General features: G+C 35.7%; 1 protein-coding gene across 8 annotated transcripts in view; it reads left to right on the forward strand.

The window, feature by feature from the left end:
- LOC131149103 (protein ACTIVITY OF BC1 COMPLEX KINASE 7, chloroplastic) overlaps window positions 1-20,271 on the forward strand; it is a 41,155-nt gene extending 20,884 nt beyond the window's left edge. For 4 of the 8 annotated variants that reach the window (XM_058099195.1, XM_058099192.1, XM_058099196.1 and 1 more), the window contains 12 exons: window positions 3,995-4,088; window positions 4,198-4,252; window positions 4,390-4,481; window positions 4,656-4,826; window positions 7,134-7,190; window positions 7,309-7,392; window positions 10,318-10,402; window positions 10,906-10,967; window positions 11,077-11,151; window positions 11,301-11,405; window positions 14,298-14,439; window positions 14,595-14,842. In XM_058099195.1, the coding sequence (XP_057955178.1) occupies window positions 3,995-4,088; window positions 4,198-4,252; window positions 4,390-4,481; window positions 4,656-4,826; window positions 7,134-7,190; window positions 7,309-7,392; window positions 10,318-10,402; window positions 10,906-10,967; window positions 11,077-11,151; window positions 11,301-11,405; window positions 14,298-14,439; window positions 14,595-14,668 (1,096 nt within the window). In that variant the 3' untranslated portion in view covers window positions 14,669-14,842. Of the gene's footprint in view, window positions 1-3,994; window positions 4,089-4,197; window positions 4,253-4,389; window positions 4,482-4,655; window positions 4,827-7,133; window positions 7,191-7,308; window positions 7,393-10,317; window positions 10,403-10,905; window positions 10,968-11,076; window positions 11,152-11,267; window positions 11,438-14,297; window positions 14,440-14,594; window positions 14,843-19,901 lie in introns of those variants that run through there. The other 4 variants (XM_058099198.1, XM_058099197.1, XR_009135129.1 and 1 more) reach the window with 3 other exon arrangements.
- The last annotated feature ends 3,904 nt before the right edge of the window (window positions 20,272-24,175 follow it).

Consider the following 24,175-nt stretch of genomic DNA (forward strand, 5'->3'; position numbering starts at 1 on the left):
AGAAATACAGAAAACCTATTCTGATTTCATGGTATCAGAGCTAGGGTTTCTATAATCCTAGTTAACGATGGCAGAAGGAGCCGTCAACGGAAGAGGGTTGAACATCTCTGAAGCTCTTGATGGTGAGACTGAAGCCACCTCCACCTTTAGTTCGATGGGCTAGACAGCTCATCCTTTCCACTCTCGGTGGAGAGACTGAACAAAAAAAATTTCTGTGAATGGGCTCAGTCAATCAAACTTGTGATTGAGAGGTAAAGGAAAGTTAGGCTACCTTACTGGCGAGAGGAAGAAGTCTGCCTTAACCGATGCTGCAGCTCTGTAGAAGTGGAAGTTCGAGAGCTCCATGGTGACTGCGTGGCTGGTGAACTCCATGAAACCTTCAATCGGCAAGACCTATTTGTTCCTACCAACATTGAAGGATGTTTGGGATGTTGTCCGAGAGACATACTCAAATGTTGAAAGCTACTCCCAAATTTCGAGATTAAGACTCGGCTGTGGCAGATGCGGCAAGGAGAGAGAGACGTCACCAACTACTATATGGAGATGATGAATCTCTGGCAAGAACTCGACCTGTGCATTGAAGAAGAATGGGAATGCCTTGGAGACAGTACCCGATACAAGAGAAGACTCGAGAATGAACGAGTCTTTGAATTTTTGGCCGGACTCAACCGAGACTTGGACGAGGTTTGTGGGAGGATTCTCGGCCGACGTCCACTGCCTTCAACTTGGGAAGTCTTCGCGGAGGTGAGGCTAGAGGAGAATCATCGCAAGGTAATGTTGAAGGAGCCAATAAGAAATAATGGGCCTAAGATGTCTGCTCTAATTTCCAGAACTACTGCAAGTACAAGTCAAAAGGCGCAGAAAGGGAGACCCTGGCGTGAGCACTGCTACAAGCTGGGCCACTCAAAAGATAATTGCTGGGAAATACAAGGGAAACCCGTAGATTGGAAGCCGAGACAAAATAAAAAAAAAAAAATCGTGGCTACCAAGCTGCTATTGATAACCTAGCTGAGAAATCACAAGGTGAGAAAAATAACAATTCCACTTGAAGTGGCATATTCAATCCAGAACAGTTGGAGCAACTCTATAAAATGTTCTCTAACATTCAAGCATCGGGTCAGTCTTCCACAAGTATTCGTTCTGGTTCTTTAGCCCACTGAGGTAATTTTTTGACCGCCTTAAATACCATCTCTCATTACAAATCACCATGGATAATTGATTTTGGTGCCTCTGATCATATGATTGATTCTTATCATCTGTTCTCATCCTATTCACCTTGTGTTGGAAATTTGAAAGTTAAAATTGTAGATGGATCACTCTCATTTGTTGCAGGCAAAGGGTGCCAAAAACAAAGAATAGGGAGAATCTCATACCTAAGGCACCAAGAGAGTTGGAACCGGTGATAGCTCTGAGCAACCATGAGTCCACACCTAATCCCGATTAGGTAATAGATGGCAATGAGGTTCCTTCTGATAAGTCTGCACTTGATAACATCAATTTACCTATTGCAGATAGAAAACAAACTAGGTCATGTACTCTATATCCCTGGTAAAAATACATGTCTTATAAAACTTTGTCTACAGGGTGTCGTGCTTTTACTTCTAACCTTGACAGGATAAAAATTCCAAAGAATATCTAAGAAGCCTTGGAGATTCCTAAATGGAGGGAAGTTGTCATGGAGGAAATGTGGGCCTTAGAAAAGAATGGAATTTGGCACATTATAAATTTGCGAGAGGGAAGAAGTCAGTAGGCTGCAAATGGGTCTTCACAGTGAAATATAGAGCTGATGGGACAGTTGAATGGTATAAAGCCCGACTTGTTGCAAAATGGTTTACACAAACCTATGACATTGACTACACGGAGACGTTTGCACCAGTGGCAAAATTGAATGTAGTTTGGGTCATCCTGTCCTTGGCAGCCAACTTGGATTGAACACTACTGCAACTCGACATTAAGAATGCATTTCTAAATGGTGAGTTAGAAGAAGAAGTCTACATGGCGATACCACTAGGTTTCAGTAAGAAAGGTGAAGAAAACAAAGTATGTAAACTCAAGAAGTCCATGTATGGACTCAAGCAATCTCTTAGAGCATGGTTTGATAGATTTGTGAAGGTGATAAAGAACCAAGGATATTGACAAGGGCAATCAGTTCACACTATGTTTTTCCAATAGTCTGAAAGTGGTAAGAAGACAATTTTGATTGTGTATGTTGATGATATAATCCTAACTGGAGATGATACAGTGGAGATGGAAAGATTGAAGAAAGTCCTAGCTGCTGAGTTTGAAGTTAAAGACCTGGGACGAATGTGGTACTTCTTGGGAATGGAAGCTGCTAGATCAAAAAAGGGTATCAGTGTCTCTCAGCGAAAGTATATCCTTTATCTCCTAACCAAAACTGGCATACTTGGATGCAAACCTAGTGAAACCTCCATTGAAGCAGTAAAGAGAGTTGGAGACTGCGGAATATCAGTTGAAAAGGAGAGGTATCAGAGGTTGGTTGGTAAACTAATCTATCTATCACATACCATACTCGACATTGCATTTGCAGTAAGTGTGGTAAGCCAACACATGCATTCACCAAAAAAGACTCACCTAGATGTTGTGTACAAGATCCTCAGGTACCTCAAGGGCTCTCTGGGCAAAGGACTCTTCTTCAAGAAGTGTGAAAGCAAGGAAGTAGAAGTTTTCACAGATAAGGATTGGGCAGGATCAACGGAAGATAGAAGGTCTATGAGAAATTTGGTGACTTGGAGGAGGAAAAAATAGAATGTAGTGGCTCGAAGTAGTGCTAAAGCTGAATTCAGGGCAGTTGCACAAGGGATATGTGAGGGACCGTGGTTACGGAAACTCTTGAAGGAATTACAAATCTTGGTGAAATTCCCTATCAAACTCTACTGTGATAACAAAGCAGCCATCAGTATCTCTCTCAATTCAGTTCAACATAACAGGACTAAGCATATAGAAGTGGACCGACACTTTATCAAAGAGATGGTTGAAGAAGGAACCATTTGTATGATTTATGTACATACCAAGGAACAAACAGTAGACATCTTTACCAAAGGGTTAGCCCGACAAAGTTTTGATGATTTCATCGGCAAGTTGGATATGATCAATATCTATGATCCAACTTGAGGGGGAGTGTAGAAATTCTGAGTATCTTCGAGTGATTTAGGGAATATTTTCGTAGAGGATTGTATATTATTGAGAGAGATTATTTAAGGAGATTGTTTCCATATTTAGAATACCTGTTTATATTATAAGTATTGTGTATTGGCTTGTACAAAATTTATTCAAGAAATACAGAAAACCTATTCTGATTCAGTGTCCTAAATACAGGTTCAATAAATTGTAAACGGTCATATATGGTCTTGATATCACTTTTTCTATTCAATAAATATTTAATTTTCATGCCTGAAACCTTCAGGATACTTCTCCTCACTAATAGTTTCTTGTTTAGCATGCTGGGCATTGGTTGGCATTGTATGCAAATGGAAAAAATTCACTAACATATGTATCTTGCTTCTCAAATTGGTAAAGCATGTCCACCATCCATTCTTTAACGGGATAAAAATTAAAACGAATTGGGTGTACCAGTTATTGTGTCCATAGTAAACGTTGATCGGATTTTTATTTTTTGAATTGTTTCATGAATTATTATGATTTCACATGCAAGGAGAATGTTATTTACCTAGATTACTGTACAGAAAAACCATACGTTGCATAAAGCACGTATAAAATGGAAAATATGTCCAAAAACTGTTATGGCTGGTTTCCTGCATGTCCGTTTCACACTTTCACTGCAAGCATTAGTTGTCATAGTGATTAACATTGTGTGGACTAGTGTTTGGCAGTTACAGTTAACATGTGTACACTTTGGAATTCTACTGCAGCTCTTTTAGTGAAGATGGTATACATTATCACCTTATTGCTTCATGTGAATTGTGAGGATCCATTTATGTATGTGCTGGTCAGTCTTGCTTTCATTTGGTTTCAGGATTTTGTATCAAGAAATTGATTATATAAATGAAGGGAAGAATGCTGATAGATTTCGCCGGGATTTTCGAAATGTAAAGTGGGTTCGAGTGCCTGTATGTTTCTTTCTACAAGGCTCAATGATCATTAATGTCTTGATAGTGAAAATAAATGTTGTCTTGCTTGGTCACATTCTGACTTCACCACTGCCCACTCTCTTTGTAGCTGGTGTTTTGGGATTATACTGCATTGAAGGTGTTGACCTTGGAGTATGTTCCAGGTTTCAGTCTAAACTATCAATTTGATTTGGATGAATAAACTATGTAAACCATTGAAGCATATATCTTAACTTTGATTGGCTCCAGCACTAATCTTTTTATGGATAAGATGATTTAATGCAGTTACTTCTCTTAACAGGCATTAAGATAAATCAGGTCAATTTAATAAATGCTCGGGGTTATAGTAGTTCGAGAATTTCATCATGTGCTATTGAAGCATATTTAATTCAGGTTTAAAACTTGCTTATATAATTTTAATCAACTTTCTTTAGATAAGTAATTGCAGCATTTCACATGAGATTATCTGAAAATGGAAAATATCTTTTTAAAGTCTTATACATTTAGATCTTTTGGTTGTTCTTCTCCTATGGTTGAAATATTTTTCAATGGATTTTGCTAATTCAGATACTGAAGACTGGTTTCTTTCATGCTGATCCTCATCCTGGAAATCTTGCTATTGACACTGATGAAGCACTTATCTATTATGATTTTGGCATGATGGGTGAGATCAAAACTTTCACACGCAAGAGATTGCTCGACCTTTTCTATGCAGTTTATGAAAAAGATGCTAATAAGGTCTGCTATAGTTCTCTCAATGCCGCTGCTTTCACATTTTTCAGCACAGTTGATAATTAAATTGGGAAAAAATTCCAAAGACAGCTTTGATTTCGAAAGGAGGCTATTGTTCTTGTTGTTATTATTATTAATATTGTTAATATTATTCTTATTATAGAAAAAAAAAACTCTATGAAGTAAAGAAAGAATATATGAGGAGGACCAGAAACTCTCCTGAACAACATAGAAAATCATTCTTAAGTCTCCTAGATGCCAAATACTCCAAAACAGTACCAAAATCCTCCAAATTATCTATGTCATCTATCTCATTTAAAATAGTGGACTCGCTAATCTTCTCTCCTCCAAGTACCTATGTCCTCCAATTCTTCAAGGCTAGCTTAAGAAGTTTCGACTTCTTTATAAACTTAAAACCCTCCCGCTCCTCAAAGTAACAGTTCCTCCAAAACTCCTCGATAAAAAAGAAAAAAAAGATGAGTATAACATTCTCAAAATGAAATGGAGTGGCACTCTGCCTTACTTTAGAGGAATCGAATATGAGAGGGAAATTTGTGGGGCCCGATGCATTGATTATGGGTGAATTTTAATTGGGTTTGTTGGCTTCCCAGTGGAAGCATATCTGGAGCATTCTTTTTAAAAATCCAGAGCAGCTTCACGCTTGCAGCAGCTGAAGCCACGCGTAGCAATAGCCGGCTGCCCCTTCATCTCCTTTCTCCATTTTCTTGCAGAGCTCAAGTCTTCACGGATAGTAGTCTGCAGCCCCCTTTGTTTTTATTTCTCTATTTGGATTTTTCACTCACCCACCTCCTCATGCCAGAGCCGTCTTCTCAGTTGCAGCAACCTGCTGCTACTTGTCTCTCCTACGTGTGACTCTGGCTGCGTACTACTATCAGCATTTTGGGAGCTTCTGGTTGTGCTTATTTGGTTGGTTCTTTTTTTGGAGCTTTGTTCATAATATTGGTGAGGCCTTTCCATCTTGCTACACTTGTTTATACACTCGTGTATTTGTAAGGCTCGTGCCTTTTGTATCCACTTTGTACAACATTTTGGTGATAGTGGCTTTGGACCGCTATGCCCTGTGGACGTACCTCAACATTTGAGGGAACCACGTTAAATTTCGTGTGTCTCATTTTTATTTATTATTTGCATTACTCCATTGATTTACTTGTGGGAATTGTTCGCATATATAATTTTTTTCCAACAAAATGATCCGAGACCAACCTAACAAGAACCTTATGACAAATATAGTAAAAGCATCTTCCCTCTTGGTAGAGCACAAGAATCTATCTATACAAATAGAAATGAGAGCTATTACAGGCTATTATTGGTTTTACATTAGACGTGTTTCTTAATGTCTGAACTTTTCTGTGTATATGGAAAAGATGCCAAAAATTTATGCTGTGACTCTTTTAATGCTATTGATTTTGCATTTTGCAACACTATTGATCATTGAAACCAATAATAATATCTTCTAGAAAATTTTTAATGTCTTTCACATGCAAATGCTTGCTATAGTTTCTCAAATTGAGCTCTTTAGTATCAGCCACTTATATATTACATGGTAGAGTGGATCACTTTAGAAAGCTCAGGCTTATATCTGCTATACTTGGAAAGCCTTAAAATCATGGTGTAATCAACTGTAATTTCAGAATGATATGATAAATCAATCACAGGTTTGCCTAGTTTCCATTTTTAAGTTTACCTAATAGGGAGTTAAATCTGGAACATTGAAAATTTGTGTGGAATAGCTAAAACATGATAAATAGACTAAACAAAGATATTGGAAATACACATTTAAGTAAAAAAAAAATTTCTCTTGTGAAAACATTGGATTTGTCTTACTATCTGTCCTCATGCAGAGCACATAGATTGACCCCTGGTACCGAGTTATAGCTTGTAAATCAGAATTATCCCCTTATCTTCTGACTTATTTTTTTTTTTCATTTTTAAAATTTCTGTCTGTTAAAATGCTACTTGTAATTTTTGCATGTCTTCCGAGGATCATATTTTTATTTCTTAGCACCTAGATTAGTTGAACACATGTCCTCTCACATACAGTGGCAGTTGATTATAGCTTGTAAATCAAAATTATCCCCTTATCTTCTGACTTATTTTTTTCCCTTTTTAAAATTTTTGTGACTGTTAAAATGTTACTTGTAATTTTTGCATGTCTTCCGAGGATCATATTTTTATTTCTTAGCACCTAGATTAGTTGAACACATGTCCTCTCGCATACAGTGGCAGTTAATTTTCATTGAATGCATTTCATTTTCCTTGTTGAATTTTCACTGACAAGCTGCTACAATGCAGGTTATGAAAAGCCTTATAGATCTTGGAGCACTCCAGCCCACAGGAGACATGTCGTCGGTATGCATGCTGTCTAAATGAGAACTTTTTGCTATATTTTGTGGTGTGCTAATATGACTGAATTATTTTTCTACACTTGGCATTGTTTTCCTCAAAATGTTTCACATTTCATTTCTAGGTCAGGAGATCTGTGCAGTTTTTCTTGGACAATTTGTTAGGTCAGACACCAGATCAGCAGCAGACTTTGGCTGCAATTGGTGAGGTATGCAGAATCATTAAAGCCTCAATTTGAGAAATCTAACTTGTTTTTGTATATAAAAAGAGAAGAACACTCAATAACCTTCAAGAGTGGGTATAATAAAAGTCAATTAGATTTCTTCTTAACTAAGAACAGAGATCATCTATCTTGCAAGGATTGTAAAGTTAGTTTAGGTGAAAGTTTAGCTACTCAGCATAGAGTCTTAGTATTAGGTATACATATTAAAAATTGGAAGAGAAGGAGTAGCATAAATGCAAGAGAACTAGATTGTGGAACTTGAAGGGAGATAATATAGTAAAATTCAAAGATAAAATGAAGAAAGAGTGTAATTAGATAGTAGGGGATAAAGTTGATGTAGTTTGGAATAAAATGGAAAATCCTATTATGAGGATAGCAAAAGAGATTTTAAGTTAGTCCAAAGGAGGATACTTGGTTAATAAAGAAACTTGGTGGTGGGATCAAGAAGTCCAAAAAGTTGTTAAGACAAACAAAAATTGGTATAAAATATGGAAAAATTGGAGAAATATAGAAAATCTTGAAAAATAAAAAGAAACAAGAAAAAAAATGCAAAAATGATTGTTAGTGAAGTTAAACATAGGGTTCATGATAATCTATATACTGAAATAGATACAAAAGAAGGAGAAAAAGACATTTATAAACTTGCTAGAGCTAGAGAAAGAAAGTGCAAAGATTTAGGTGAAATAAAATGCATAAAAGACAAGAATGTTAATGTCTTAATTAGAGAAGAAGACATAAAAGAGAGGTGGCAGAGATACTTTCATAAGTTATTTAATGAAAACCAAAATGAAAGATTAAACTTAGAAATGACAAATGAGGAGAAGACTAAAAATAGGAGATTTATTCACAAAATTAGAGTCCTTGAAGTTAAGATGATATTAAGAAAGATGAAAATTGGGTAATCTATAGGACTAGATAAAATACCAATTGATGTATGGAAATTTTTAGGGGATAAAAGAATTATTTGATTAATAAATCTATTCAGCTCTATTATAAAAACAAAGAAAATGTCAAAAGAATGGAGAAAAAGAACGTTAATGCCTTTGTACAAAAACAAAGGTGATATTCAAAACTGTAATAACTATCGTGGAATTATGATTATGAGTCATATGATGAAATTATGGGAAAGTGTAATTGAACATAGAATAAGATTAGAAATGAAGATTTCGGAAAATCAATTTGGTTTTATGTCTGTGAGATCAACAACAAAATCTATTTATCTTTTAAGAAATTTAATGGAAAAGTTTAAGGAAAAGAAGAGGGATTTGCATGCGGTCTTTATTGACCTAGAGAAAGCTTATGATAGAATATCTAGTGAAGTTCTTTGGTGGGTCTTAGAAAGGAAGAGAGTTTGTAGTAGATATACAGAGGTCATTAAGGATATGTATGATAGAGTAGTGACTTGCATTAGAAGAATCTAGAGATTTTCCAATCACGGTAGGTGTACATCAAGGTTCTACTTTGAGTCCTTATCTTTTTAGCTTAGTAACTGATGAACAAACTAAAAATATCCAAATGAGATTCCTTAGTGTATGTTGTTTGCAGATGATATTGTGTTGATTGTTGATAGTAGGAGTCGAGTGGAATCTAAGTTAGAACTTTGGAAAGCCATTAGAGTCTAAAGGGTTTAGGATAAGTAGGAATAATACAAAATATATAAAATGTAATTTCAGTATGTAAGGTGCAAAAATAAGAGAAAATCAAACTTGATAATCAAGATATTAATGGCACTGATAGATTTATATATCTTGGATCTATTGTGCAAGCTGAAGGGGAAATTGAAGAAGATATAGTACATAGAATGAAAACAGGTTGGGTAAAATGGAGAAGTGCATTAGGTGTGTTGTGTGATCATAGAATACCCTTAAAATTGAATGGAAAGTTTTATACGACGACTATAAAGCCAACTATGCTTTGTGGTTCACAATGTTAGACAACTAAGAAGCAACATGTACAAAAGATAAAAGTTGTTTAGATGCGAATGTTAAGGTGGGTGAGTGATTTAATATTAAAAGAGAAAGTAAGAAATGAGCATATCCATAATAATTGAGGCATAGCATCGATTGAAAACAAGATAAGGGAGAGGCGGCTTAGATGGTTTGAGCATTTGAAATGCAAGCCTAGTAGAGCACTTGTGAGGTGGAGTGAGTTAGTTATTGTTTCTAGCACCTAAAATAACTCGGAATGAGGTAGTGAGGAAGGGTTTAACAGTCTTTAATCTAATAGAGGAAAATGCTTTTGATCAAGTGAATTGGCAGAAAATAATTCATGTAGTTGGCCCCACCTAGTGGGACTTAAGGCTTCTTCTTCTTCTTGTTGTATATAAAACAAGACTATATGACTATCATCTTTTTTAAAATGTGTCCTGTTTGACTAAATTGCTAAATGTCAATAAATAGTGGTTATCCTATAGGATCATAGAAAATTAATGTGGCTGAATGGGCTTTGAAAGGAATGAAATAAATACATTTCAGCCTAGATTTGATTAAAATAAGCAGAAATTTCAAAATCATTCATATAAGGCCAATTAAATCCATTGACTTTGGTCCTTATGCAGTTACGTTGAATAAATAAATGATATATTTGTTTATTCTCTCTTCGTGCATCAAGGTATGCATGAGATAGTGGGATGTCGAGAGATCATGTTGGTGTCACTGTGGGCTGTCTCTGTTTTTTCTTTTAGGTAAAGTAATTTGCATTCCTTAACAATGGTAATGAAGTGTCTTAAAAGACTCAGAATTCCCCATATTTTCAGCATAACACACAATCTACTTTAAGCCACCTATCACATTGCAGTTGCACATGGGCAACTAGGGATGATAATTTTTATCCCTGTCATTTTAAATGGTCTGTTCATTCTATAGCTTATCAAGTTCCTTTTTAATATTCTATTTTTCTATTTTCTTGCAGGATTTATTTGCAATAGCAACTGATCAACCATTCCGGTTTCCATCCACCTTCACATTTGTTACGAGGGCATTTTCGACACTTGAAGGTTCTCTGTCTCTCTCTCTCTGGGGCATACACAAGCAACCCCCCCTCATTATTTGTTCGTGTGTTTTTGTGCATAGTGCATGGTAAGGGTGTTAACCATATTGACAATTCATGAAACTACTTGACCATTTTTACAGGGTGGGAATCTCAAGTGCAGGTAGGTTCCATGACCTGCCTGACCAAATGAAATTAATCCGCATGATTGACTGCTAAAATGTTAGAGCAGTTCCTATGACAATAGAAAATATGTCTTAAAGAAGTCATAGGAAATTATGCTAGTAATGAATGGGAGTCATTCTTCCTTGAAGTTCCATGAGTGCACTAGCTTGCCTTGTATTGTAACACATTTCAAGGAAACATTCAATGGAAAGGTAAAGGGGAAAAAAATTCAATGGAAAGATAATGGAACTCAGTTTTTACAATTGTTTTTATGGGTCTCATGGGTTGTGCATGCGAAGATGTGGCAGTTAGACATTAATTGATCATATATATCTTCCCTTACAGGTATTGGCTACACACTCGATCCTAATTTTTCCTTTGTGAAGATTGCTGCGCCATATGCACAGGTTCCATAGGTTTTCTTAGATACTTTCAATGTTTACTATTCTTTGACTTCTATTGATTTATTTAAGCTTATGTAAAATTAATTGAATAGTTCATTCTATGTACCTACAGGAGCTTTTAGACATACGACAGAAGCAGCAAAGTGGAACACAAATTGTTGAGGAGATAACAAAACGAGCCAATGATGTACTGCCCTTCATTTTCCCTTGAAACAAAAATATTTATTTTGCCTGATGTTATCTTCAATTCTTCAATGTTTCACAAGTAACATATAGAAATGTTGAATCTCCATCGGTATGTAGGCCCCTTTTGAGCAACCAATGTGAATGTTTCAGGCCAGAACCTACACAATATCAATGCCATACAGAATCCAGCGGATAGAGGAGTTTGTAAAACAACTTGAGGCTGGAGATTTAAAACTGCGTGTCCGGGTTCTTGAGGTAGTTTTTTTTTTTTTTTGTAAATATAGCAAGAGATATAAATAGTAATTCTCAGTTCTGGCTTGTGCGAAGATTATATATGGCTGTTATTTAAGTGAACTTCCAATGGCTGAAAGTTACAATGCTTGTTAAATGCCCTTATGCCCCAAAAAACAGAAACTATTTCATTGTTTTTGTTAGGTTACCACTTTACCTAAAAGCTTAAGCTGTTAGGTTGTGGGCCAACAATGTATATCAAGGTTTGACACTCCCCTGCATGTGCAGCCCAACAGCACATGCAGAGATATACACACGCTAGATAACACCCATTACAGGGAATACAATAAATTTATAAAACACCACATAATGAACACAGGCAATGAGACTAGAACCTAGGACATTCTTGTAAAATGGAAGACCTAATCACAATGATAAGCCTCTCCTTCCATTTGTAATATATGTCAAAGTACATGTCAATGGCCATAGAATACCCTTACTAACTCTCACTCGTTAACATAACACTAACACACTAATAATCCTAAATGACTCAGATAACCTTCAACACTCCCCCTTAATTTGGAGCATATATATCATACGCTCCTTTCTTGTTATGAACGAAGTTAACATGAGCGCTCCCCAAGGCTTTAGTAAATAAATAAGCAAGCTACAAATCAGACTTCACATGAGTGGTGGTAATGAGCTTCTGCACAAGTTTCTCCCAACCAAAGTGGCAATCAACTTCAATGCATTTTGTCTGCTCATGGAAGGCCGGGTTGGAGGCAATATGAATGATAGCTTGATTATCACACATTAGCTCCATAGACTGAGAATTTGAAAAACTCAATTCTTCCAACATCTTCTTCAGCCAAACAAGTTCACATCTAGTGTGAACCATGACACTATACTCTTTTAAGTACCTGATCTGTCCACCTCAGTTTGTTTCTTGCTCCTACAAGAAACCGAATTTCTACCAACAAAGATACAGTACCCGGTTGGGATCTTTTGCCGGAAGGTGACCCAGCCCAATCTGCATCAATTTATCCTAGAATATGAGTATGACCTTAATCCTAATATAAGAGACCTCTGCACCTTTGAACAACATACTCTTGGAGAATCAAGAAACTGACTAACAAGTCACAACACTTGTTGCGAAAGATATATCCGGCCGAGTGACCATGATATTCAGCTTTGCAACAAGTCTTCGATGTCAGCTTGGGTTGGGCAACAAATCTTCCATATCTGGCACTAGCTTACTATTAGGACCTGTAAGTGTATCAACGGGTTTGGGATCCCAAAAGTCCAGTCTCGTTTAAAAGATCAAGAACATACTTCCTTGTGACAGTTATAGTATGTTGTTTGCTTGAACAAGTAACTGACGAGGGAGACAAACTTTTGGGATTTGGGAACTCAATCCCAACACACAAACCACCTTGATAGAGCAGCAGACAAAAAATACACAGAAAAAAACATATTTTTCGAATTCATCATCTTCATCCCAACACACACAACCTTTGACAAATGATGCAAATGACAAGAACACAACATATGAATAAAAAACACAGCATATACCACTGTTTCAGGCCTAATAAATTCAATAACCATTGACAAGAGCTTCAGGAAGCATCAAACAACCATTCCTTTGGTGCCGCACATGAGCAATTAAAAAAGGTGAGACTTTTGGACAAAAAAACACACAAAAAACTTCACTAATATGTTTGTAGAGGGATTCGAGCTCTGGTGGATGAGTTCAGGCCAGAAACATGACTGAAATTGGCTCCATGCACCGGTGCATGGGGTTGGCCTTGGCAGCCTTCAAACAGCGCGCGAGGGCGCATGGGGAACTGTCTGGGTATGGGATTTCAGTGGGGGGAGAGGCAGATCGGCAGTGTCTGTGGGTGACTATGATGTTGTTCTTGCAAAATCTATAGTAGATTTTGTGTTCCTGAACTGGCAGCGTCACCCAGGAAATTTCCAGCGACTGCTCTAACTTCCAGCAGCTGCTGGCTGTTTTTTTAGGGATATAGTGTTGCTGGAAATTCTTCTATGATGGTAGACATGCAGCGGATTTAGGATTTTAGGCTGTGACAACTTGGGTTTATGTCTAAGATCATGCTCTGATACCAAGTTAGTACCATTATACTTAAAAGTTTAAGCTGTTAGGTTGTGAGTCAACAATGTATTTCAAGATTTATTAGTATTAGCCAACTGTAAAGTAAGAGTTCCAACACATGCAACATGTTGATTTTCAAATCATGGTTTTTAAAACCTGAACCAGACTGGCCAGTCCAGGTGATATCAAGAAACCAGAATTGAGGTGGACTCGGGCCAACCCAGCTGAAAACGGGCAAGTTGGCCTGAATCAGCCAGACCCAATGGTTCTGACTGGTCCAGCTCCTCATACAAAAAATATGTGTGAAATGTTAGAGAGCTTGAACCTTGTACCACTTCGAAGGAAAGGCAGAAACTTCTCACTGCATCCACCTATGCCTTGTGCCATAAATTCCTCGAGAACATATAAATATATGTATATTTGTGCGAAATATATACATACATTTAGTTCAATCAAAAAATTTTTTTTTCTTGTTGTAATAAAATGTTATTACTGTTGTCATAAGTGTGTGTGTTTGTGTTACCACTTCTACAACTGGGTTGATCCCCCCGATTTGATCTGCCTAACCAATGTGATGGCTTTATTGGGTTGGTCACTGGTTTGGTTTTACCAATGACCAGGTTGGTCACTGGTCCAGTCACCAGGATGGGTAGAATTCCCTAAGTTGAGATTGGAGCTGCTGGCATGCTTAAGGATTCAATTCTTTCTTCCTGACATTTTTTTCAACTAATTTTATTTTGATTCTAAATTGTAAAAAAACTAACTTTAATTTGGTTTGAAATTGTGAAAAAATACATTCTCAGTCTGAAAGAGCAGCTCGAAAGGCAACCATATTGCAGATGGCTACCATGTATACAGTTTTGGGAGGAACTTTGCTGAACCTTGGGGTCACCTTCAGCTCTCAAGGCAGTTCAGTCTTCGCAAATGGATCTTTTATTAGTGCTGGTACGTACCCATCTTCAATCCTCAGTTTCCAATTATGACAACGGGGATCAGGATGGTGATAAATATATAATATATATTCTTTTAAATACATACATATATATATGCATGTTCAAAATATCATCAGGCTGACAGCTAGGTATTTTGTGAAAATGCAGGCGTTTTCTTTACCCTGTTTATCAGGTCCATGCAAAGGGCAAAGAAGCTTGATAAATTTGAGAAAATGATATGATTATTATTAGCTTAAATGATCATTTATATGTCTTATATTTATGTTAAATCTCATTCAGATTTCTGTTTATTTGTTCTATTTTTTCCCACATCCATGGGTTAATTGTAGGAATATTCAGTGAATAAGCATGTCTCATTTGGCAAATGAAAAAATAAAAAATCTTTAGTTTTAGCATTTTCATTCATTCACTGCTCAATGAAATGAGCAACCCAATCAAGCCCATAGAACTGTACTAGAAATTCTTTGTGTACCTTGTTAATAATGGTAAATTACAAAATCTAAACTGAGCCTAGGTCTCCCTCTCTATTTATAATGTGCCATGCACATCCCATTGATCATCATACCTAAACTAATCTACACTTACTAACACAATATTAAATAGCTGAAACTAAATAACAGTGGCTCCTCAAACTCAAGCCAAGATTATTAGGGTTGTTGGGTGTTAGAGGCACAAATTAAAAAAAATTATGTGGTTTTGAGGAATGAGTGATTCATTATTTTTACAGTGATCTTTGCCTTTGTTCAAATGCGAATTATTTTCAGAATAAAATAAAAGCACTAGGAATTTGCTGGTTACAATTTTTTTTTTGGATATGAAAGTTATAGAAGATGGAAAGTAAAAATTTTTTGATGATGAATTATGTTACTAGTGATGTCCTTCTGGTCAAACAATTGTTTATTTGAACATTTGCTGATAATTTTCATTCAATCTGACACATTCATTTGTTGAGGAGTTGTTAAGGACATCCTTTCAAATAGTCATATAGGTTTAATTGAAATTTCTTAATAATATTATTTCAAAGGTACACAACTGTTTAATTGAAGGGTTATTAATAACACATTGTCTAACACAATATTTAACCAAAGGGTTGTTTAATTAATACCAACATTTCAAATAGACACAATTGTTTAATTCAAGAAATATTAACAATAATGTTTTAATCGAAGAGCTATTAATCAGACATTTTTTAATAACCGTGATTATTAATTTCAAATTTAAATTGGCAATTAACTTTTGGTAGTAATTGTCAAATTACGTGAAATCTAATTAGTAGTTCTCTTAAAAAATAAATTCAAACAACTTAATTTCACATACAAGGTCTTTATTTTACATGTGACATGCCAAATGCTAAGTGCCAAGTGATTACACACATACACATGTATATACATTATAGTTCACTTATGTGGTGAGGAAGACCACAAATCAAGGAGCAAACATAAGACCCCAATTACGTGATATTTCCATTTGAGAAAAGTTAGCAAATCTCCTTATTATAGAAAGGAGCGTGAAAATTAATTTAGGATTAATTTTGTATTTATTCCATTGTTCCCCAATTACAAGTATAAATAGGGGTTGTAAAAAAATATAATTTTGAACAGATTTTCTTATATATATATATATATATATATATATATATATATATATATATATATTCTTCTTCCTTTAATTTTTCACATGGTATCAAAGTTGGTTCATTGAACCTTTGCTCCGATTGTTCGGTGAGCTCACCACTAGCTCTACCATCGACGAGAACGAAGGAACCGTTACTCCTTCGCTGCCTATCTAATCTTCGTCTCTGCCATCAACAACCTCCGACGTCATTGTCTTTATTGTTGTTCTTCGATGAAATCTTTGACATTGTCATCAGCGTCTCCATCAACTTTCCGACATTGTCTTCCTCGATCAGCTTGTTGCTCTTTTATATCTGCGCCTTCGCAAATCTGCCATCCTATTTGACATCATCTCTTAATCGTCTACGTTGTCGTCTTCAACAAAGTAGAGAACACGCTGATTCGTCTGAATCAGAGGTTGAAGACGACCTCCTTTTCACAGCTACAAATATGCACCCAGCCAACCCACGTCAAAAGTGGGCTTTGAATCCCACCATTACTTCCACTCACTAACAGCTTTATGGATCAAGGCAAATCAATATTTAAATATTTAAAATACTCAACTGAGTGTAAAATCAATTCTTGCAAAGGATCAAGGCAAATCAATATTTTAAATATTCAACTGAGTGGAGAATCAATTCTTTCAAAAAATAAAAATAAAAAATCTCTTGGCTATTCTCAACAATTCCACCCCTCCGCAATCCATGGCACACCAAGTAGGTAGTGTCGACTCTTCCTTGGCAGGTACGCCCAATAGTGATCATCTTTGGATTCTTGACAGTGGTGCAACGAACCATATGGTTTACACACTCACTAATCTGGCCCAATCTTTTCCAGTCCATGGTCGGACAATTCAATTATCGGATGGCTCCCATGCCACCGTTACTCATATTAGATCAGTTCGATTCTCTCCTACTCTCACTTTAAATAATGTTCTTTGTGTCCCAACCTTTCATTTCAACTTAATTTCCGTTTGTAAGTTATGCAAAATACACCATTGTCTCATTATCTTTTCTTCTGATTTATGTTTTATTCAGGACCTTCGCTCAATGAAGATGATTGGGATGGGAACTGAGTGGGATGACCTCTACCACTTTGCAAACCCAAGAAAGGCTTGTTGTCAGGAGGCCACCTCCACTTCGACTTCTCATATTTGGCATCAACGTTTAGGACATTTGTCCAATAAAAATTTGTCTTTACTTTCCAATTAAGAACTAGAAATTTATAATTCTAATTTGCAATCGTGTTTAATTTGCCCATTGGTTAAACACACTCATGCTCCATTTCCAACTAGTTCTATTTCTTCCCATAAACCCTTTGAATTACTACATGTTGACATTTAGGGGGCTTATTGCACCCCTTCTATTATTGGTGCACATTATTTTCTCACTATTGTCGACGATTTTACCTGTAGTACTTGGGTTTATTTAATGCACCACAAATCTAACACCTGTTCTCTCTTGCAATCTTTCATTCATCTCATTGAAAACCAATTCTCTACCACCATCAAAATCATACGAAGTGATAATAGGCCAGAGTTTCACATGCCCACATTTTATACACCCAATGGTATTGTCCACCAAACTAGTTGTGTCTCCACTCCTCAACAAAATGGAGTGGTTGAACGCAAACATCATCATCTCCTCAATGTTGCCCACTCCTTACTCTTTCAAGCACATATGCCTACACACTTTTGGGGGTATGCTATTCTTACTGCTACCTATCTCATTAACTGCACACATTCTCCTGTTTTGGGTGGTTTATCTCCTTATGAAAAATTTTATGGTGTTAAACCCATATATACTCACTTGAAAGTATTTGGATGCTTGTGTTTTGATTCTACTCACTCTTAGAACCCACCCAAATTCAACCCACGAGCCATCCAATGTTTCTTCCTTGGTTACCCATATGGTTAAAAGGGGTACCGACTCTATAATCTTTGCACACACAAAGTCTTTGTTTCTCGAGATGTCACTTTTCATGAAGATATTTTTCCTTTTGCCTCTTCTAAACCTGAACCTATAGAACATGTCCTACCTTGTCCTGTATTTTCCCTTCACCATATTCTAGATGACCCGCCTCCTATTCCGTCACCATCACCATCACGATCTCCTATTCCATCACTATCACCATCACCATCAACATCTCCTTCTTTAGTGCCCCGACGATCTAGTCGTCCCACTAAGCCACCAACATACTTGAAGGATTTTCATGTGGAACAGGTTCTACCATCTCGATCGCCCACTCAATCATCTGACTCTATGTTGGTCCGTTCTTTAGGTACTCCTTATCTTCTCACTGATTACCTTTCTTATTCCCATTTGTCTCCTATTCACCGTGCCTTCACCACGACTATCTCTCTTGCCAAAGAACCACAATCTTTCTTGCAGGCCATGACCAATCCAAACTGGCGTACTTCTATACGTGTTGAGATTGATGCTCTCGAGCTCAACAATACCTGGATCCTCACTCCTCTCCCTCCAGCTAAGAAGCCTATTGGATGTAAATGGGTCTATAAGATCAAATACAATCTAGATGGATCCATCGAACGATACAAGGCTCGCCTCGTTGCCAAGGGTTACTGTTGGCCTAGTTAGGCTTACAAACTCTTGGTTTTGATGATAATAAAGTAAAGTTATTTAATGAATTTTCAAGTGATAATATTTCACACACAGACGATTTGCTCAACTTACATATACCCTGACATGAAATCTTACAAGGATCAAGGAACAAGGAAAGTCACATGTGAATACCAAAGATCCATAATGAAAGCTCATAGAAGTCTGAAAGATTGAAGAGCAGCATTGAAAGGACTCGAAGCAAAGAAAGCGTCAAATCAGCTTAGGACAAAGTCTTTGTAAGTACTTCTAAGTGTATTCAAATATGAATTTTTCATTTTGAAGCTCATTAGGCAAAGACACTTAGAAATCTTAGTCTTAAAAATCTTGGAACATGTTTTTCAAAAGTTAAAACAAATTAAAATTCCAAGGTTAATTAAACAAAAGAGAGAGAAATAAAAAATGTCAAACAACCAGTTGACAGACGACTGTCTGTCTAGTGATAGACGACTGGCATGTTTTTGAAGTATTTTTAACACAAGTCAGAAGACTGACAGACGACTGTCAAGTAATGGACAGACAACTGCTAGTGACCAGTAAGCCGTTTATGAGTGTTCTGCTAGCCGACTGCCAACCTTCTGTGTATATTGAAAAACTGATTTGTTCATGGACAGACGACTGTCACCATATGGACAGATGACTGCCACCCTACTGAGTTATTTTAAAACTAAATTATTTTGGTGACAGACGACTGCCACCTCTCTATCTATGAATTTATAGTTATAATATATGGATAGACGACTGCCAGGACTTCACAGTCGTCTAGCTCATGGCAGTTTTTAAATTTCCAACAGATATATTTTTTGAAATTTAAATTATTTGAAGCTTAAATAAATTTAAAACTTGGAAACTACTCTAAGTAAACTTGGGGAACAAGCAAGAAGTCTTTCTACCTCTATAAATACCCTCAAGGATCATTGTTACAATCAAGAAATCAATTCATCTCTCATAATCTCTCAAAGTCTACTGAAATTCTGAAAGTGTGCTATTGCTCTCATCACTCTCAAAAATCTCTAAAAGTCTTGTTGAATTTCTTACTGTGGTTCAGCATTGATTGTTGATTCTTTCATCCATTGAAAGATACATACGGTGATAAGTTTCTAAGAGCTTCACTCTGAAATTCATCTTCTGAATTTACTAAAGTACATAGTGTTTAAATTTGTACTAATCTGCTCCTTGAGGAGCAAGTTCTTGTACGTCTTATTTTTATATCTTTGTAACAGATTGATTAACGGTTTGAGTGCTGGATCGTTGGACCGAATGAGGGGACATCATTTGGAGAAGGCGGACTCTAGCCTTACCCAAGGAGTGTTGTAACTGGTATTGTTCCACCTGCCAAAGGAACGTGATAGTGAATCCTTTGGTGGTTTTTCCAAGGGCAAGGATGTAAGCTGTGTCCAAGCCGAACCTCGTAAAAAACCCTGTGTTCTTATTTCTCTTTCCTACTCTTTATTTTTCAGCAAAAGATATAATATGCATGGTTGCTTTAAAATTCAATTGTGAATGTTTGGTTGTTAAATAGACTGGTAGGTAATTTGTTTCGGATTGATCAGCATTGATTGCGGAAATCGAATGGGACTATGTTGGTTGATCATCCTTGATTTATTAATTTGAAAGTTTATTTAAAAGCAGGACATTAGGAAGAAAAATAATTTTGATACAGTGCCTATAATAAGTTCATCAAATTTTCATATTGATACATGACTATTGTTACAAGGATTAAGTGATTGATTATATTGTTTTTATAGTGATTACTCTAGACAAATTTTGTGATTTTGTTTAAGTTTTGATTACTATTATAACTCAAAAGAACTAAGACTCAAGGGAATAAAATTTTTAAATCCCAATTCACCCCCCTCTTGGGAAGTTATTCCAAATTTAATTGGTATCAGAGCATAGTTATAGTAATTCCTAACAAGAAACTATAGAAAGATCAAATGACAAATATAGGAGTAGCACCCTTTGGTGAAGGCTAATTCTCAACCCGTCCACCAATCTTTTGTGGACATAATTATACATTTTTGGAAAAAGAGAATGCAAATCTATCTCCGATAGGTGGATTGGAAAGCATGGGAAGTAATTATGGATGGAGACCTTATTCCCACTAAAATAGTAGATGGAAAACAAATTCCAAAAGAGAAAAAGGATATGACCGATTCAGATTATGAAATGTTTCAAATCAATTCAAGCACTATAAATGCTTTGTGCTGTGCCTTAGATGCTAACGAATTTAATAAGGTCATGGCCTGCAAGACGGCTAAAAAAATATGGGACAAATTAGAAGTGACATATGAAGGAACTATAGATGTTAGAGACAATAGGATAGATATGTTGACAAGCGAATATGAAGCATTCAAGATGAATTCAGATGAAACAATATCAAGCATGTACACCAGATTTACCCACATAGTCAATTCCTTAAGTGCCTTAGGAAAAACTTATACTACCTACGAAACGATTAGAAAAATTCTAAGAGGCCTTCCCTCTATATGGGAACCAAAGGCTATAGCTATCACAGAAGGTAGAAACCTTAAGAACACCTCTCTAGATGAACTCATTGGTTCACTACTCACTTAAGAGATGACTCTAAAGGAAAGGAATCCTAACCCAAACATAAAAAATCCATTGCATTAAAAGCCTCTAGTAACAACTCAAGTGAAGAGGAAAGTGAATCGAGCGACTTAGATCAAGATGAATTAGCATTCATCACTAAGAGATTAGGCAAGTTCTATAGGAAAAATAAGAGGTTTCCTAGAAAATTGAACAAAAAGAAATCTGAAAAAATGAGAGATAAGTAGAAAAGAAAATAAAGGTAAGAATGAACCTCCTATATGCTATCAATGCAAGAAACCAGTGCATATCAAGTCGGATTGCTCGTTGCTCAAGAAAGACAAGAAGAAAAAGAAGGAAGCTATGAAGGCCTCGTGGGATGATTCAAGCTCCAACGAGATGGAGAATGAATCAAGTGGACAAGAGATGACAAATATATGCTTCATGGCTAATGATGAAGAGGTAAACTCCTACTATTTCTCTACAGAATCTTACAATGAGTCGTGTGATGAGTCATGTGACAGCATGCCTTCCTATAAGGAATTGCAAGCTGAGTTGTTTTCCTTACATAAAAGATTCATAAAAATTTCTAAGAGAAATATAACTCTGAAAGATCAAAATAAAGAATTAATGAAGCAACTTGAATCCTTCAAAACTATTGAAAAGGAAAATGACTCTTATATTAAAAAGTTAGAAGAGGAAGTAAATGAAATAACTCAAGAGTTAGGCAAAACTCATGTAGATGATTTGAATAAAAAGAATTTTGAGATAAATGAACTTCAGAAATCAGTAGAGGATAAGGAGAAAATTATATATAACTTCACTAAAGGAAAAGAAAATTTTGAAAAAATGATTGGACAACAAAAACTACATGGAAATAAAGAAGGATTAGGTTATAATGGTAAAACAAACAAAAAGAGTAAAAAATTATACATAGGATACTTTGTCAAAGAAGCCAAGCACTATGCTAGTACTTCTTCAAACAACAAACATGAACACACCACTTGCTACATGTGCAAGGCTAAAGGTCATGTAATGTTCAACTGCCCTCTAAAAAGAAAGTATGTTAAAGTTCAAGGAGAATGGAAAGTCAATAATGGAACTAAAAACAACACAAAGAAAATTAAAAGAATTTGGATTCCAATGACTAACACAATGAATCCCTCATTGTAGGTATGCTTTAGGACTACACCGTGATAAATGGTACTTGGATAGCGAATGTTCAAGGCACATAACCGGTGATAGGACCAAGTTTACTACATTGAAACAAAAGTATGGGGGATATGTCACCTTCGGCAACATGTCAAAGGTAAAATGATTGGCATCGGGAAAATAGGTAAAAAACCTTCTCTTACCATTGATAATGGGTTATTGGTAGAAGGATTAAAACACAACCTTTTAAGCATAAGCCAATTAAGCGACAAATTGTTCGAAATAACTTTTAAGAAAGAAAAATGTGTTATCCAAAATCCTAAGAACAATGAAACCTTGTTTATAGCCCATAGGATAGATAATGTTTATTGTATAAACCTTGAGAATCTAGTAAATCAAAACGTAACTTGTTTGACAGCAATGAATGAAATAAGTTGGCTATGATATAGGAAATTAGGACATGCTAGCATGGACCTTTTATCCAAATTATTTAAGAAAAATATTATAAAAGGATTACCAAATACTAAATTCATAAAAGACAATATGTGTGATGCATGCCAAAAGGGAAAGCAAGTTAAAACAAGTTTCAAAAAGAAAAAATACCTATCTACTAAAAGACCCCTAGAACTACTGCACCTAGACTTATTTGGTCCAACTAGATCCTTAAGCCTAGGAGGTAAACAATATGCTTTTGTAATAGTGGATGATTATTCAAGATTCACTTGGGTATTATTTTTAACAAACAAAGATGAAGCTTGTGACATGCTAATCACATTATGTAAGAAATTACAAAATGAAAAGGACTATAATGTAACAAACTTTAGAAGTGATCAAGGTAGAGAGTTTAAAAATAAAAATGTTGATAAATTCTGTAACGAACATGGAATAAACCATAATTTTTCAACACCTAAGACTCCACAACAAAATGGAGTTGTAGAAAGAAAAAATAGTACCCTACAAGAAATGGCAAGAACCATGTTAAACGAAAATAATCTACCTATATATTTTTTAGCAGAAGCTGTGAATACAGCTTGTTACATTATAAATAGAGTATCCATAAGATCTAGTATAACAAAACACCATATGAATTATGGAAAGGAAGAAAACCCAATATTTCCTACTTTCATGTATTCGGATGCAAATGCTTTATCCTTAATACTAAAGAAGATCTAGGAAAGTTCAATGAAAAACCTGATGAAGGAACTTTCTTAGGTTACTCAACAAATAGTAAAACTTATAGGGTTTACAATAAAAAAACTCTTACAATTATTGAGTCAATACACATAACGTTTGATGAATCAAATGATCATGACAACAAAATTAAGATTGATGAAAAAGAAGATATTTCACGAAAAGTAGAAGAACCTAAAATAAAAGAAGAAAATAATAATGAAGCTTCAAATGAAAATGTCATAGAAAATCTAGAACTACCTAAAGAATGGAGATATGCTAAAAGTCACCAAAAAGACCAAATTCTTGGTGAACCATCAAAAGGAATAACCACTAGAGTCTCATTAAAAAATATTTGTAACCATTATGCTTTCTTGTCTCAAGATGAACCCAAGAATATAGAAGAAGTCTTAAAAGATGATTCTTAGATTGTAACTATACAGGAGGAACTAAATCAATTTGAAAGAAGTCAAGTATGGGAACTTATACCTAAACCTAAAGATAAGTCAATCATAAGAACTAAATAGGTGTTTAGAAATAAAAAGGATGAAACTGGGGTAGTTGTAAGAAATAAAGTTAGGTTAGTAGCACAAGGTTATAATCAAGAAAAAGGCATCGATTATGA

This window comes from Malania oleifera, chromosome 2 (assembly GCF_029873635.1).
Source record: "Malania oleifera isolate guangnan ecotype guangnan chromosome 2, ASM2987363v1, whole genome shotgun sequence".
Taxonomy (NCBI): domain Eukaryota; kingdom Viridiplantae; phylum Streptophyta; class Magnoliopsida; order Santalales; family Ximeniaceae; genus Malania; species Malania oleifera.